At 43.4% G+C, this 12381-nt stretch overlaps 1 protein-coding gene across 20 annotated transcripts in view; it reads right to left on the bottom strand.

Annotated features, from left to right (window-relative positions):
• mbnl1 (muscleblind-like splicing regulator 1) overlaps positions 1 to 12381 on the bottom strand; it is a 40259-nt gene that overhangs the window by 8404 nt on the left and 19474 nt on the right. For 12 of the 20 annotated variants that reach the window (XM_069684569.1, XM_069684570.1, XM_069684568.1 and 9 more), the window contains exons 3-5: positions 2822 to 3037; positions 2433 to 2654; positions 654 to 893 (exon numbers count right to left, since the gene is read on the bottom strand). In XM_069684569.1, the coding sequence (XP_069540670.1) occupies positions 654 to 893; positions 2433 to 2654; positions 2822 to 3037 (678 nt within the window). The remainder of the gene's footprint in view (positions 1 to 653; positions 894 to 2432; positions 2655 to 2821; positions 3038 to 12381) is intronic. The other 8 variants (XM_069684575.1, XM_069684580.1, XM_069684578.1 and 5 more) reach the window with 1 other exon arrangement.

The following is a 12381-nucleotide window of genomic DNA, read 5'->3' as shown; positions in this document are numbered from 1 at the left end:
CACAACGATGGATGAATACAGCGATGAGAATATTATTCAATCATTACTTTAAAGCGGGTCTCAGTAATCATATCGGACAGAGAATTATATGGAAGCACTGTTTCACTGTGCACATCATAGTCAGTGTCACATTACAACGATGCACTGCCTCGCTATGTCAATAAGAGCACACGTAGAAAACACTGTGAGGCTGTAATATTATTCACAGGTGCTGCTACTGTGAGACAGGACTGAAAGCACAATGAACCCTTTTTAATAATGTCAAGAGGAAGAGAAGTAAGAGATAGGAAGCACAGAAACAATGGTGTCACAAAAAAGACCAGGCCGTAATAGACAGAGAGAGAGAGAGAGAGAGAGAGGAACTGGCTCTGTGTTTGTGGTGTAGGATGAGATGAACAAGGAACAAGACGGTCATGTTTTTTTAGTATGGGAGGCAAAAAGAGCGCATCATCATGTTCCCATGTCTGATCCTTCTTCATATCATCCTGATTAGAGCAGATCTATGTAAACCAACCTTTATCATTTGACCTTGCAAAAGCAGAACTGAAAACAGCTACACAATACACACTGGCTGATTAAAAGCAAGAAAGGCCCTGGTTTAATTGTCCTCATCTCGTGTTGTGTTTGTGATCGCGCTCGTACAGACTGCTCACCATGGCCGCGGCGGCTGTGGCCTGGTTCACCTGGTGCTGCGTAGCCTTAATTTTGGCCTGCAGGTGGGCCGGCGGGTGGAAGTACTTGCACTTTTCCCGGGAGCAGCGACCCTTGATGTAATCCATGCACACGGTGACGGTGTTGTCGTTGTTGTCGATCATGGTGCTGTCGGCGGGGTGAGCGAAGCGGCAGTCGTTCTCCCCCCGGGAGCAGTTGCCCCTCTGATATTCCCGACACACCTGGATGAAGAAGACGTGGAGTTACTTAAAAATGTATACATGCAGCATGACAATAGTTCCATGTAGACCATTTGTGTGTTTAGGAAGACTATATTAAGGATGACTCATCAAGCATCTCCTTTGCCATTATAGAGAATACTTAGACACAAACATCCGTTGAACCTGCAGTCAAATAAATCGTTTGAATTTGCTTTGGAAGATTCCCTTTGCACCATTTTCTAGGCCTCTAAGCAAGATCTGCACAGATACCTACAGCGTACTTCCTGTTTCACCACAACTGTAAGACACAGAGTTCCTGATTAAATATGACATTAACAAAGGTAAAGGCCATGCTGAAGCTTTTGCTCTTTCATAAAACAAACATAAAATCTCTTATTCTTGATCAAGAACTGTGATGTGTTTGTTGTTGACGTGAGTTTCAGACATGTTTAAAAATCTATATGTGAGACACCAGAGGGCAGCACCTTCTTTTAAATTAGATGCATGATGAGCACATGGGTATCTGCTCTCCACTCTTCTCGCCTGCTGCTGAGTGTGGCAGAAGTGTTCGGGTGATCTAACATAAATATGTCCTTCTTAAAAACAGTAAAGGTGACAGCTTAATAATTAAATTCTTAATTTTCCTGGTACGAGTATGTACAACATGTACGCTGTTTCATGATCAGCTTTGCATTTCTCGTCTATTGTGGAGTTTATCATTTGTTTTTGAGCACAAACATAAAAAATGCTATGAGAAAAAGTGATAATAAGAAAGTGTAGATGTTTCACTTGGTGGAGATGAGAATCAGAGAACAAAGCCTTCTCTCTAGACTCAACACCACCAGCCACGGCAGACGAGGAAGCACAGTAATTTCTCTGCTGACAGTAGCCTTGAAAGACCAGAATGCAATGCTGCCGCAGCAAATGTTTTGCTTTCAGCAGTGAGGTCTTTTTTTTTTTTTTGATTAGAAAGAATGTGTTCCTTTGCTGTTGCTTTACTTAACGGGTGCTATGGAAATCATTACTGCCCTCCCCACTCAAATAAATATTCAACAAGTTCAGGCTCATCTGAAAGTGTTTCATGACACGTGCTGTACAAAAGCACAAAGTGTGCTGGAACTAGACGAGGCAGATGAGGTGAGAGTGGGCTCATCAAAAAAGTAAACAGCTCTTAATTACAAACAAAATGTTTGAATGCACTCATGAGCTGATCAAATATTACACTTTATGAACATCTGAAGGTTTTATTTTCTTAAATTATCTTCTACTTTCTGTTATGGTACCTGCTCTTAATATTACAGTTCATTTTCAGAAACACTTTCTGCAGGTAATAAAGGGTCTAATTATTTTAGTGCTTGTTAAACATCGTGTTAACAACACTTGTCTTGTTTACAGGCTCATTATCATCCTGGGTGCCTCCACTCACACTGAGAAGCAAACATGAGTTTATGAGAGTTTTCCTGGAGGTCTTTGGGAGGAGTGGGCTGACTCTATGCTACACAATGCACCAAAAACAAAATGATGAGAAAACCAGGCTCAATCCATCAGCGTGTCTGTTACCTCAAGTCTGTCTGTTCTCAGCAGTTTCTGGGCTGCAGCAGCAGCAGCGTTGGGGACTTGGCTCATGGTGGGGCTGGAGGCCATGAGGACAGGGGTGCTGGGCATGATCTCTTGGGGCATCAGGCCGGGTGACACAGGGCTCAGGTAGGGATTAAAGGCCGCGGCTGCAGCTGCTGCTGCACTGGCGTTGGTGGCCAGGCCTGGCGTCACCGAGAACATGGGCTGAATGAGAGCAAATAAAAGCAGAGGGATGAAACAACTGTGGATAAAATGTACTCTTTAATGTGCATCTTTCTTTGGGACAGAGACAGAGAGAGGAATCGATACGCTGAAAGAGCCACGCAGACAGGGAGGGAGCTGCGTGAGCCGTTATGTGTATGTGGCCTCACCGTTGGCAGTAGCTGTGGTGTGTTCATACGTGTGTATCCTCTCACCATAGATGGTAGCTGCGGACCGGGCATCATGGCGTTGGCGAGCTGCATCTGCTGGGCCAGCATGGCCATGTTCTTCTGCTGGATCAGGTTGTTCCTGCCATTGATCTCGAGCTGGGTCTTTAGGTGAGGGGGAGGGTGCAGGTACTTGCAGTTCTCCCTGGAGCAACGGCCCTGAAATGAGGAACAACAGAGACAAAATGATGCACGGACTGTAGGTCAAACTTCAGTCAGATAGGTTATATTTTATCGGTACAATTTATGGACAAGTATGTATGTTAAAACAACCAGGGTCAGGTCATTATTGGCATCTTGGATACAGAACTTCATTTGTTTTTTTTCTATTACTCTGTAGAACTATTAGGTTTTTACACTTCAGTTTTGGTCTGTTGGCCGGTCCAACATTTTGCTCTGGATAGAAATGTCTCAGCAACACTTTTATGGATTGTAAATTCTCAGATGTTGAATGAATTAACTATGAGTTCGGGTGATATAGCTCGACAACTATGCGTAGATTCCTCTGAGATCTGGTACAGAAACTTACATTTCCCTCAGTATGGATCGTGATAACTTTAATGACTTTTTATCTAGTGCAGTCATTAACATTGTCCCCTTCTTTGTTTTATGAAAACAGCAGTCTCAGCTGAACTTTGTGTTAAATGCTAATTAGCAGATGTTAGCATGCAAGTTCAAAGCAACGTTGTGCCAAAGAAGAGCCTAAAAGGGGAACAAGCATGTGCAGCCATGCTAGCAATGAGCTAAGTTGTGATCTAATGGATGTCCATGTTATCTCTTTGTTACATGAAACACACGCCCAATGACAGCATGCTACCTTGTTTATAGCGAGCTCAATGTCAGACACTCAAATTCACTTTAGGTCTGGGCTCAGTCTAGCACTAATTGTTAACAACTTGCTATTTTTGTCAGTCCCAGCAGGGACATGTCTGCGTGTCAGTGTGTGTGTGTGTGTGTGTGTGTTTGTGCTCAGCTCAGGAAGTCATAACTGACACATTGCTGCTGCTCTCCAAACGTCCAGCCTAGCTACATATCTAACCAACGCTATAAATACCGTCCACTCATAGATCCATATATATCGGCTCAGCAGTCAACCAGAGGTCACACGTCAAACTCTTCAGATAATTATCATAGACAGGGATCCCTTCTTGCAGCTCGCTCTGAGTCTGGAGAGGAGGAAACATTCTCCCCCTCGCAAGAATGCACACACATTAATGCATGCACGTCGGGGTCATGCTCCTGCAACAGGTGGCAGACAGACGTCACGCGAACGGCCTCGGTCCAGTCCAGAGTTTAGGAAAGACTTGTCTTTACTTTCAGCCCTTTGGCACAGCTGAGCTGACATTGGCCGACTGTGCCTTCCCTCGCTGACAGAGCTGTCCCCACTGGGATTCATCCCTGCATCCCGTCATGACTTCATTCCCCTCTCCCAGCTCCTTCACTTTCACCGACACCAGAGCAGCAGACAGGTGCAGGGAATACGTGTGGGGGAGATAAGGACACTTAAATGGCAGAGGGGCCTCTTTAAGATATTTTGTTTTGTCCACTTGTCTGAATCTCATGTTCTCGTTTCCTTTTAAAATGGTTTCAGATTGTGTTGCAGCAGGCAGGTGACAGGATGGGAGGGGATTACAGACATGTCTCCTTGATTCTGTGTCTCTTTCATGCTTCAATAACAGAAGAGCGACTTTTTTGTGCTTCTGTTTTCATGTAAAAGCCTTTCAGAATAGCTCACTGAGGTACGACATTATGGAAAGCTTTATATCTACTTTTAAATGCTTGTGCAGATCCATATCATGGTAGACATTTCAGGCTGAAATACAGTAGATAAAATGTGCATAAATGAAGCAAGCACTGTTTTTCTCTTGACGCGAACACAATGCGCACACAAATACACCAACGCCATAAAAAAGTGTAACTAGATCTTGAATCAAGAATTTGTCTAAATTTTGGAAGAGTACGGAAAAAAATAAGTGATTATTTAGCTCCAAAAATAAGATAAAGTTCGGGGTAATGTTGATCGATTAAAGGGGAATTCCATGTAAGCATAACTTTCCATGCTGACGGGACGTTTGTCCATAAGCTGAGCTGGCATTCAGAAAAATTCTGACACTGACAACACTCAGAGGTGTGTGTGTGTGTGTGTGTGTGTGTGTGTGTGCGTGTGTCTGAGGGAAAGTGGGCGAGTGTGCCGTGCGTGTGTGTGAGATGAGAGGGGCTGAAAGCAGGTTCTAATAGCACTCATCCAGAGAGTGACAATGGCATGCAGGAAGGGGAGGGTGAGAGTGTGTGGAGATTGTGTGTGTGTGTGTTTGAGTGTGTGTGCAGAGGGGGCAGAAAAGGCATGAAGGATCATGTTGCGTTCACCCTACATGAACCTGTCTGTCGACCCCCGGATTAACAGCAGTGAGTATGTGTGCCTGTTAAGGTTGGAGGGTAATGTTTGAAGCAGCAACACGTGTGTGACTTTAGGTACATTTTGCCGAATCATGCAAAGAAAGAAAGCCATCAACCAACACCGGCGGCCATCTTGAATAAAAAATGAGGTCCCAGAAGAGGAAACGTCAGGCTGCATAAGTGAGAGAGAGAGGCTGTGGAGTAAGAGCTGCGTAAGGGAAATTTTAGAACTTGCAGAAGAAGTGATTAGTGTGGGTCATCACACGCAGGGAGGTGAGAGAGAAATGGAGATGCAGACAGAGAGGAGGAGGAGGAAGAAGACACCACTCCGCTAGCTTCATGTTTGTGGCTGTTATTGTGACATCAGCGGCCTTGAGGCGCAGCTAGAGACTGTGTCCACGGCAACAAAGCAGCCAGACACTCCTGCTCCAACAACACAGTGATTCCTGGAATCTTCCCGATCGCTGGAAGATTCTGGAGCTCAGCGGAGAAAATACGACACAAACAACGACTATTCCAAGAGAACCCGTCTCTTCCCTCGTGATCTGGTCCTTTTCATGCCACTGATAACATCTATGACATTTCTCTTTCATGTCCATTGAAGAACTCAAAACTGAAGCAGAGTTACATTATCTCTTCACACCCAAACTATCTTAAAGGGATAGTTCAGGCTTTTTGAAGTGGCATTGTATGAGAGTAGAGAGAGTGTTCTTTGTACAGGAGATGGTTGTCAGTACAGACCCTGACAGAAAAGCTAATCTGTGAACCTCTGCATACGAGGCTGAGAAACCTGCATAAAAAGATGGACGACATGACAGCTCCATAAAACATTTCAAGCGCCCCCTGCTGACTGGCTGCAGTATAGGTCATAAAGCCCGCCTCCCCTATGTTAACAAATGGGACATGAGTCAAACTATAAAAATCAAAATACCATTCTCAGACATGTTCTCTGTCATCATAGTGAATAATTATCATGTTAGTTTATGTCCAAGTGTTCATTTAGTTTTAATTAACTATTTGATGCTATAAAAAGAGGGTGTAACACCTCGATTGACAGCTCTGTTGACAAAAGCGGCTGCAGCAGCTGATCTGTTCCGCATAAGCAGAGTAGAGGAGGAAACATCGAGAGGAGACGTAACTAAAACATGAACTACAGTCATTGGACTTTCCATATCCGTGATTATCTGCTTCAGACCAACAAAAGAAGCCGTTCTGCTGCGACACGAGGGATCTCTGTCATTTTTTCAGTGAGTTACATGTGTGTTTCTGTAAGCAGAAAAGGGGCAGGGCTTCAACACCACGGTTACAGCAGGCGATCTCTACTGCGCAGACTCTGGCTCCAAATGCGCCTGATGGCAGCGCCGGCTCGCAAAACATCCCAAAAAATAACTTCATTGTTTAACTTGTTTAGCTTGAATTGTTTTTAACACTGTCGTTACCGAAGCCAAACTATTCTTGAGCCCGGTTTCTTTTAAAACACAATGGAGTGTTATGTGTTATTTTGCCAACCCTCCAGCAAAGTGAGCCTTGTTTTCCTCACTCCTGCTGCCAGCTGAACTTCCCGTGCCTTCTTGTAACTTCAGTCCACATTGTGTTTTGTATTATCAGTGGGGGGTTGAGTTTCTCCTGGTGAGATCAGTCTTGCCAAACTCCAGGCCAAACAGGGAACAATAATCCCTCGGCTACCGTGCAGTCTGATTGATGATAAGTTGTAATAACATGTCCCACCCTGATCGCTCTCTCCTCTGACTCTCATCCACGCTCGCAACTCTAACCCTGCCTTTGTGACTGTGTGGGATTTAAAACAAACAATGAACCAATGTGTAAAGAATGCTGGGTGGGGCTGCATCCCATCCTTTGGAGGAGAGGACATGATGCATGCAGTGAATGTGTGTGAGAGATGGAGAGTGCAACAGTGGAAAGGTGAAGAAAACCTTGCTTCCTTTAAAGGGTTGGGGAAAAATAGGTGCAGTAAACCAATGGATAAAGCGCTGAATGGGCAGGGCCAATAGAGGTCTCTGATATGCTGCTATGTTATGAAGCGTCCAGACTTCTCAGGTGGTCAGTGACAGGTCTGTTTAACTTTTATTGGTTTACTGTTCTGCATCTTTGGAAAAACCTGTCAAAAATCGTGACTAATATTTAGTTTTACGTTATATTTTTTATCTTATCTTAATGTTTTTCTGTCTTATGTAAACCACTTCAAAATGCCTTGTTTTGAAAGAAGCAACAATTGACCCTTTGCTAAGTCCTGCCCCCCTTGGTTACTGTTGCCAGGCCTGTCAAGCGTTTGCACTGGTGTATTTAACTATAACAGTGACAGATACTCCAAGGGAATTAATAGCACATTTCTGGAAAAGTAGTTCCCAAATATCAGAGAGAAACAGAGAGAAAGAACAACAACACGCATTTGAAAGCTACATCCAGAATATCATTAGTCAGCGGAGTGTTGGGAGTGAAGCGTCAGGCACCCCACGTCTTGACAAATCATGTTAAGGACAATCATACAGGAACAGCAATGTTCTTGCACAGCAGGGTGAGTCAATAAATTGTTTTATTTTAAGCTAATGTTCAGATATGACTCCCTGTAACTTTCATTATCTAATATGTTTCAGCCCATTGCAAGCAAAACTAAATTATCCCACTTTTTCACTTAGTTAAAAGCGCGTCAGGAAATTGTTTGCATATCGAGGGTTTAATCCAGACACTGGATCATCCTAAAGGCACAACAGGAAAGCCCAACAAAATCCTGTACAAGTTTGTCACAACAATGGCACAAACCAAGGGGTGGAAGAATAAAGGCATCGGTGGTGGTAGCAAAGGCCGGAGACCAGTTGATTGCCTTCCACAATTTATAATCCACATCCGACATGTCTCCTCTCGAGTTTTTGGCTTCGGAAAAGCGAAAAAATATGACACCCCCCTCTAAACTTTGAGGATATCTGCTGTTGGACTTGCAGATTCCGTATGCACACCGTTGTTCTGAAAGCTTGACAGGCCTCCCGCACCTAGTTACGGTTGCTAACGTACGATTGAACAGTGGCCGTTCAAGGGAGGGGCTTAGCGAAGGGTCAACTGTGACCATTTCAGCCAAAAAGTGATCTTTCCGCCTCAGATTATTTTATTTAATTAATTTAAAGAGTCCTGTTAAGCTAAAACTGTCACGTAAAACATTAAAAAACACACATTTAAAAAAGTTTGTTAGCTTAAATGTTGTGTTTTGCTTTCCTCTCCTGTTAAACGTCCCATGACCTCTCAGATCTACATTATGGCCCTTTTTCGAGAATCATTTCGATCCAACAAAACATGGAATTTCTTACAGACATCAAACTAATTCTCAGCACTTGAAAATTCGTCTTGTTACACCAAAAAACATCTGCTGTTTTCTGTTTTGAAGCACCACCTTTAAATGTAAATGCACCCTGCGTGTCTTTCTCATATTTCTCTACTTCTTATCTCTGTTGCTTTACTGTTGTGGTGTGATGTTGTGGCGTAAGCCTCGGTTGTGCTGATGTGACGCTGCTCTGTTCTCTGCCCGGCGTTCCAGTGACTTCTGTCTAAACATACGCAGAGATGAAAGCCCTTTCTCCTCACACACGCTGTGAATGAAGCTTTGTTTTGCCGGAGAGCAGCGGAGACTCAAAGGGCCGGGCCCAGCGGTTGGTCTCTTTGTCTACTGTGTGCTCCAATACGGCATGAAATAAGAAAATATATCAATCAGTTGATATACTGGGTATGTTCAGATCATGTTACATGTTGTGGAAACTGGAATTTCCTGAAATTCAGTGAAGAAACATGCAATTTATGAGCATCACAGCAGAGCAATGTGTGCAGCGGTTTACATTTCTATATCAAACCATGAACACACACTGACACCCTCGTGATTATATCTATATCTCCCTGCTGGGACTAACTGTCCACATTGATCCATGCTGCACAGCTTTGTGGTCAGGGAGTTGATGTGACCGGGTGCAGCTTATTGAGATATGGAGGAGGGAGTGTTAATCTACGATAATAGTTACAATATGCCCCCGGTGACGCATTACCAACCTCACCAAACAACGGCAGAGAGAAAAGGATTAAAGGCTGCAGCACGGACCACACAGAGCGATGAGGTTAGCCACATAAATACAACGAGTTTGTGTGGATGGAAAACTTGAGAGGGTTTTAAAAGGTTTTGAAAATTAAATAAATTCTGTGCTAGCTGGAGAATAAAATAGTCTCAGGTAGCATGAACACACACACACACGTATCAGACACAGTAGCAGCCACACAAACCTGTGACACAAACAGACCGACACACACGGCAACGAGTTATTCACACTTGAGAGGGTGTTGGTTCTCAGAAATGCCTCGGGTCAGATGTCACGTACACAAGAGCCCTGGATCCAAACTTAGACCTCTTTGACTTAGACCTTTTTTTTCCTGACGCCCCCCTCCCTCCTCTATCTCTCTATCTCTTTCCACACAAACAAACTTTCATGTGACTTTATTTACAGCGGTTTTCTCTCCCTATGCTCTCTGTACCGTGCTGATCTGCCCCTGCTCCTGTAAGAGCTAACAAGGTTAGCTCTGTACTTTTCATTATCAGTAATAACAGAGCGATCACGCAGGTATTGATTTGAGCAGCAGCACTTTATGAAAGCCATCCAGTGCTCGCAGTGTGAGTGCGTGAGGCGGCCTGGGAACGTTCATTTAATCATCTCTGATTCTTGCTTTCCAGTGGGAGAGAGAAAGAAGAGTCATTGAGCAGAAATCACAAGGTCCGGGCAGCGGCGAGGCGTCGATAACTGCACCGTTGTTTCTGAAATGACTGAGGTGTACTCTTTTCTCAGAGTGTGTGGGCCTCACAGGCTGCAGATCAAAGCCTGCAATTTATCTAAATCATGATCGAAAAACTAGAAAGATGAGTAATCTAGTGACGCTGATACTTAGCTTCTTCTTTTTGAATAGAGATTTCCCATTGAAGAGCATTAGTATTAGCTAATCTAACTTTTATGACACACAGATGGATATCTATGATATATTTATCTGATATGTGCTTTAAGGCAAGGATTAGGCTACCACAACAGTCCCACACAGCAGTAAAAATCACATAAAGATAAGCGTGCGTGAAAAGTAGTGAAAAGAAAATAGTAAAAGAAGGAACAAAGGCCCACGAAGAAAAATCTTAGACTTTTATGCGGACTATATTTTTGTCTTTGGAGTCTTTGCAATGCATCTTAAAACTTCAAAGGCTAAATAAAAAAAGAAAGGTACGCCACGCCTTTTCTCTCTCTCTCATCCCCGCTGTCTGTTCTCTCTTTCTCCTCCCCTCTCCACCACTTCGACCGTTATCTGCACAGGGTTCGTGTCCTTCTCAGTTCTGGGACACCTGGACTGAGGAAGGAAAAAAAAGTCTCTTCCATCAAAGGGCCGTGTAATAACCAGCGGGCAGATGGTTTTATTTGCAGCACTAACAGATTAAATCTGGCATGTATTATGCTAATCTGATCTCACAGACTGTAATCCTATCCGCAGCTCTAATCCCACTGTCGACTGGCCTAATCCTGTTTAGGGGTGCGATTATCTCCTTCAGCCTTGGCACTAGCACAGTCAGGATGCTTTCACTCTCTCTCTCTCTCTCCCCCCTCTCTCTCTCTCTCTTATTTGCATTTCAGGAAGTGATTTTGCTTCACATCCATTTTTTTTACTCTTTCTCTGGAAAAAAGTAAAAGTGGAGGGGGGTGACTCAAGTTGTTTCCGAGACTATTTTACTTGCTTCACAAATTCTGTCCATATATGGATGCTCTTTACTATCTATCACCGAATGAGGTGACACAATGGTGATTGAGGCTATGGCCGACTGATGAAAGCCTTTGTATTTGCAGTGTTACAGACTGGGTGTTTATGGCAACTTTCGCGGAAGAAATCACAAGCGGTGCCCAGTTAGTGACGCGTTTTCCATCACCCAGCAGTGGTCGGTCTGCCAGAGAGGGTAGGCGGAGCTAAGCGGTTGCTTTTCTGGTCTCTGCAAGTGTTGCGGGTAAACAGTAATCTACTCTGGCTGAACAAACAAAGAAAAGATCGATGACTACAGATACAACTTCAAAAATAAGTGAAAATCCAAAGAAAAAAAAAACAAATTTGACACTCAGATGAAGGCAAACAGTCTGAAAAGGAAAGCTACAGTCAGTGAGGAAAATCAATATTACAACCGGGGACAACCATGGACGTCACACACATGCGACACTGTCTGGATATCTGGGAAGTGTGGTCCTGCAATTACCGTTTATCGCCATAGGGTCGCTAAAGAGAACGAAACTGAGATCTTTGAGACTTTAAGGCAGAAAAAACATCAAACTGAAGCTTTGTCTTTTCCATCATTTTAAAAGGGCTGATTCAAATATGTTAACAACATAAATTACCTTTCCTTACAGTTGCAATGATAGATTCTGAATCCTACTGTACTGTACTATACTGAGAGGAGCCACTTTTACGAACAACATCCAACCAGACTTTCAACCAACAAATCAGCATGTTTCACTGAAAATAATATCAACACTCCAAAAAAACATTAAAAATTGTAGTAAAAATTCTTATCAGAAGGTTCATTGATATTCAGCAACATTATAATTACTTTTTTTGAGGAAAGCTCTTCAAGTTATACTAATGCAAATGCTCCCAGTGTTAATGATCCATAGTCAAATATTATGTACCTGGTACCAGAATGAGTAATAGATGATGTGCTTTGTGCAGAGCAGTATAACGCAGTGTAAACAGAGACTCCAGCAGGCTGTGCGTGTCACACAAAACTAATTAGGGCTAATGCTAATTGGACCTCAGGTGGTGTGACTGTTGCAGGTCAAAAAACAAGGACACATGATGGATCCGGCCCAAAATGAAGACATCATGTGCGAGGATGTTGATGATGAGTTCATCGCTTGCCGTGCAGAGATTTTGCTCAATGTCACATTAAAAGACTTGATCAAATCTGCATGTTTTGTTAGGGTTTCTTGGATTTTGTGCAGTAACAGTAATTAAAACACTGCATCAGAGAAAAGGAGAAAGTAACCAGGACCAACGCTGACAGGCCCAGACACCGTGCGTCTGAGAAGGAATGTTCG

This window comes from Semicossyphus pulcher, unplaced genomic scaffold (genome assembly GCF_022749685.1).
Source record: "Semicossyphus pulcher isolate SPU_LCO1_2020_fin unplaced genomic scaffold, fSemPul1.0.p SCAF_7, whole genome shotgun sequence".
In the NCBI taxonomy this organism is placed as follows: domain Eukaryota; kingdom Metazoa; phylum Chordata; class Actinopteri; order Labriformes; family Labridae; genus Semicossyphus; species Semicossyphus pulcher.
This window is presented reverse-complemented; position numbering and strand designations above follow the sequence as displayed.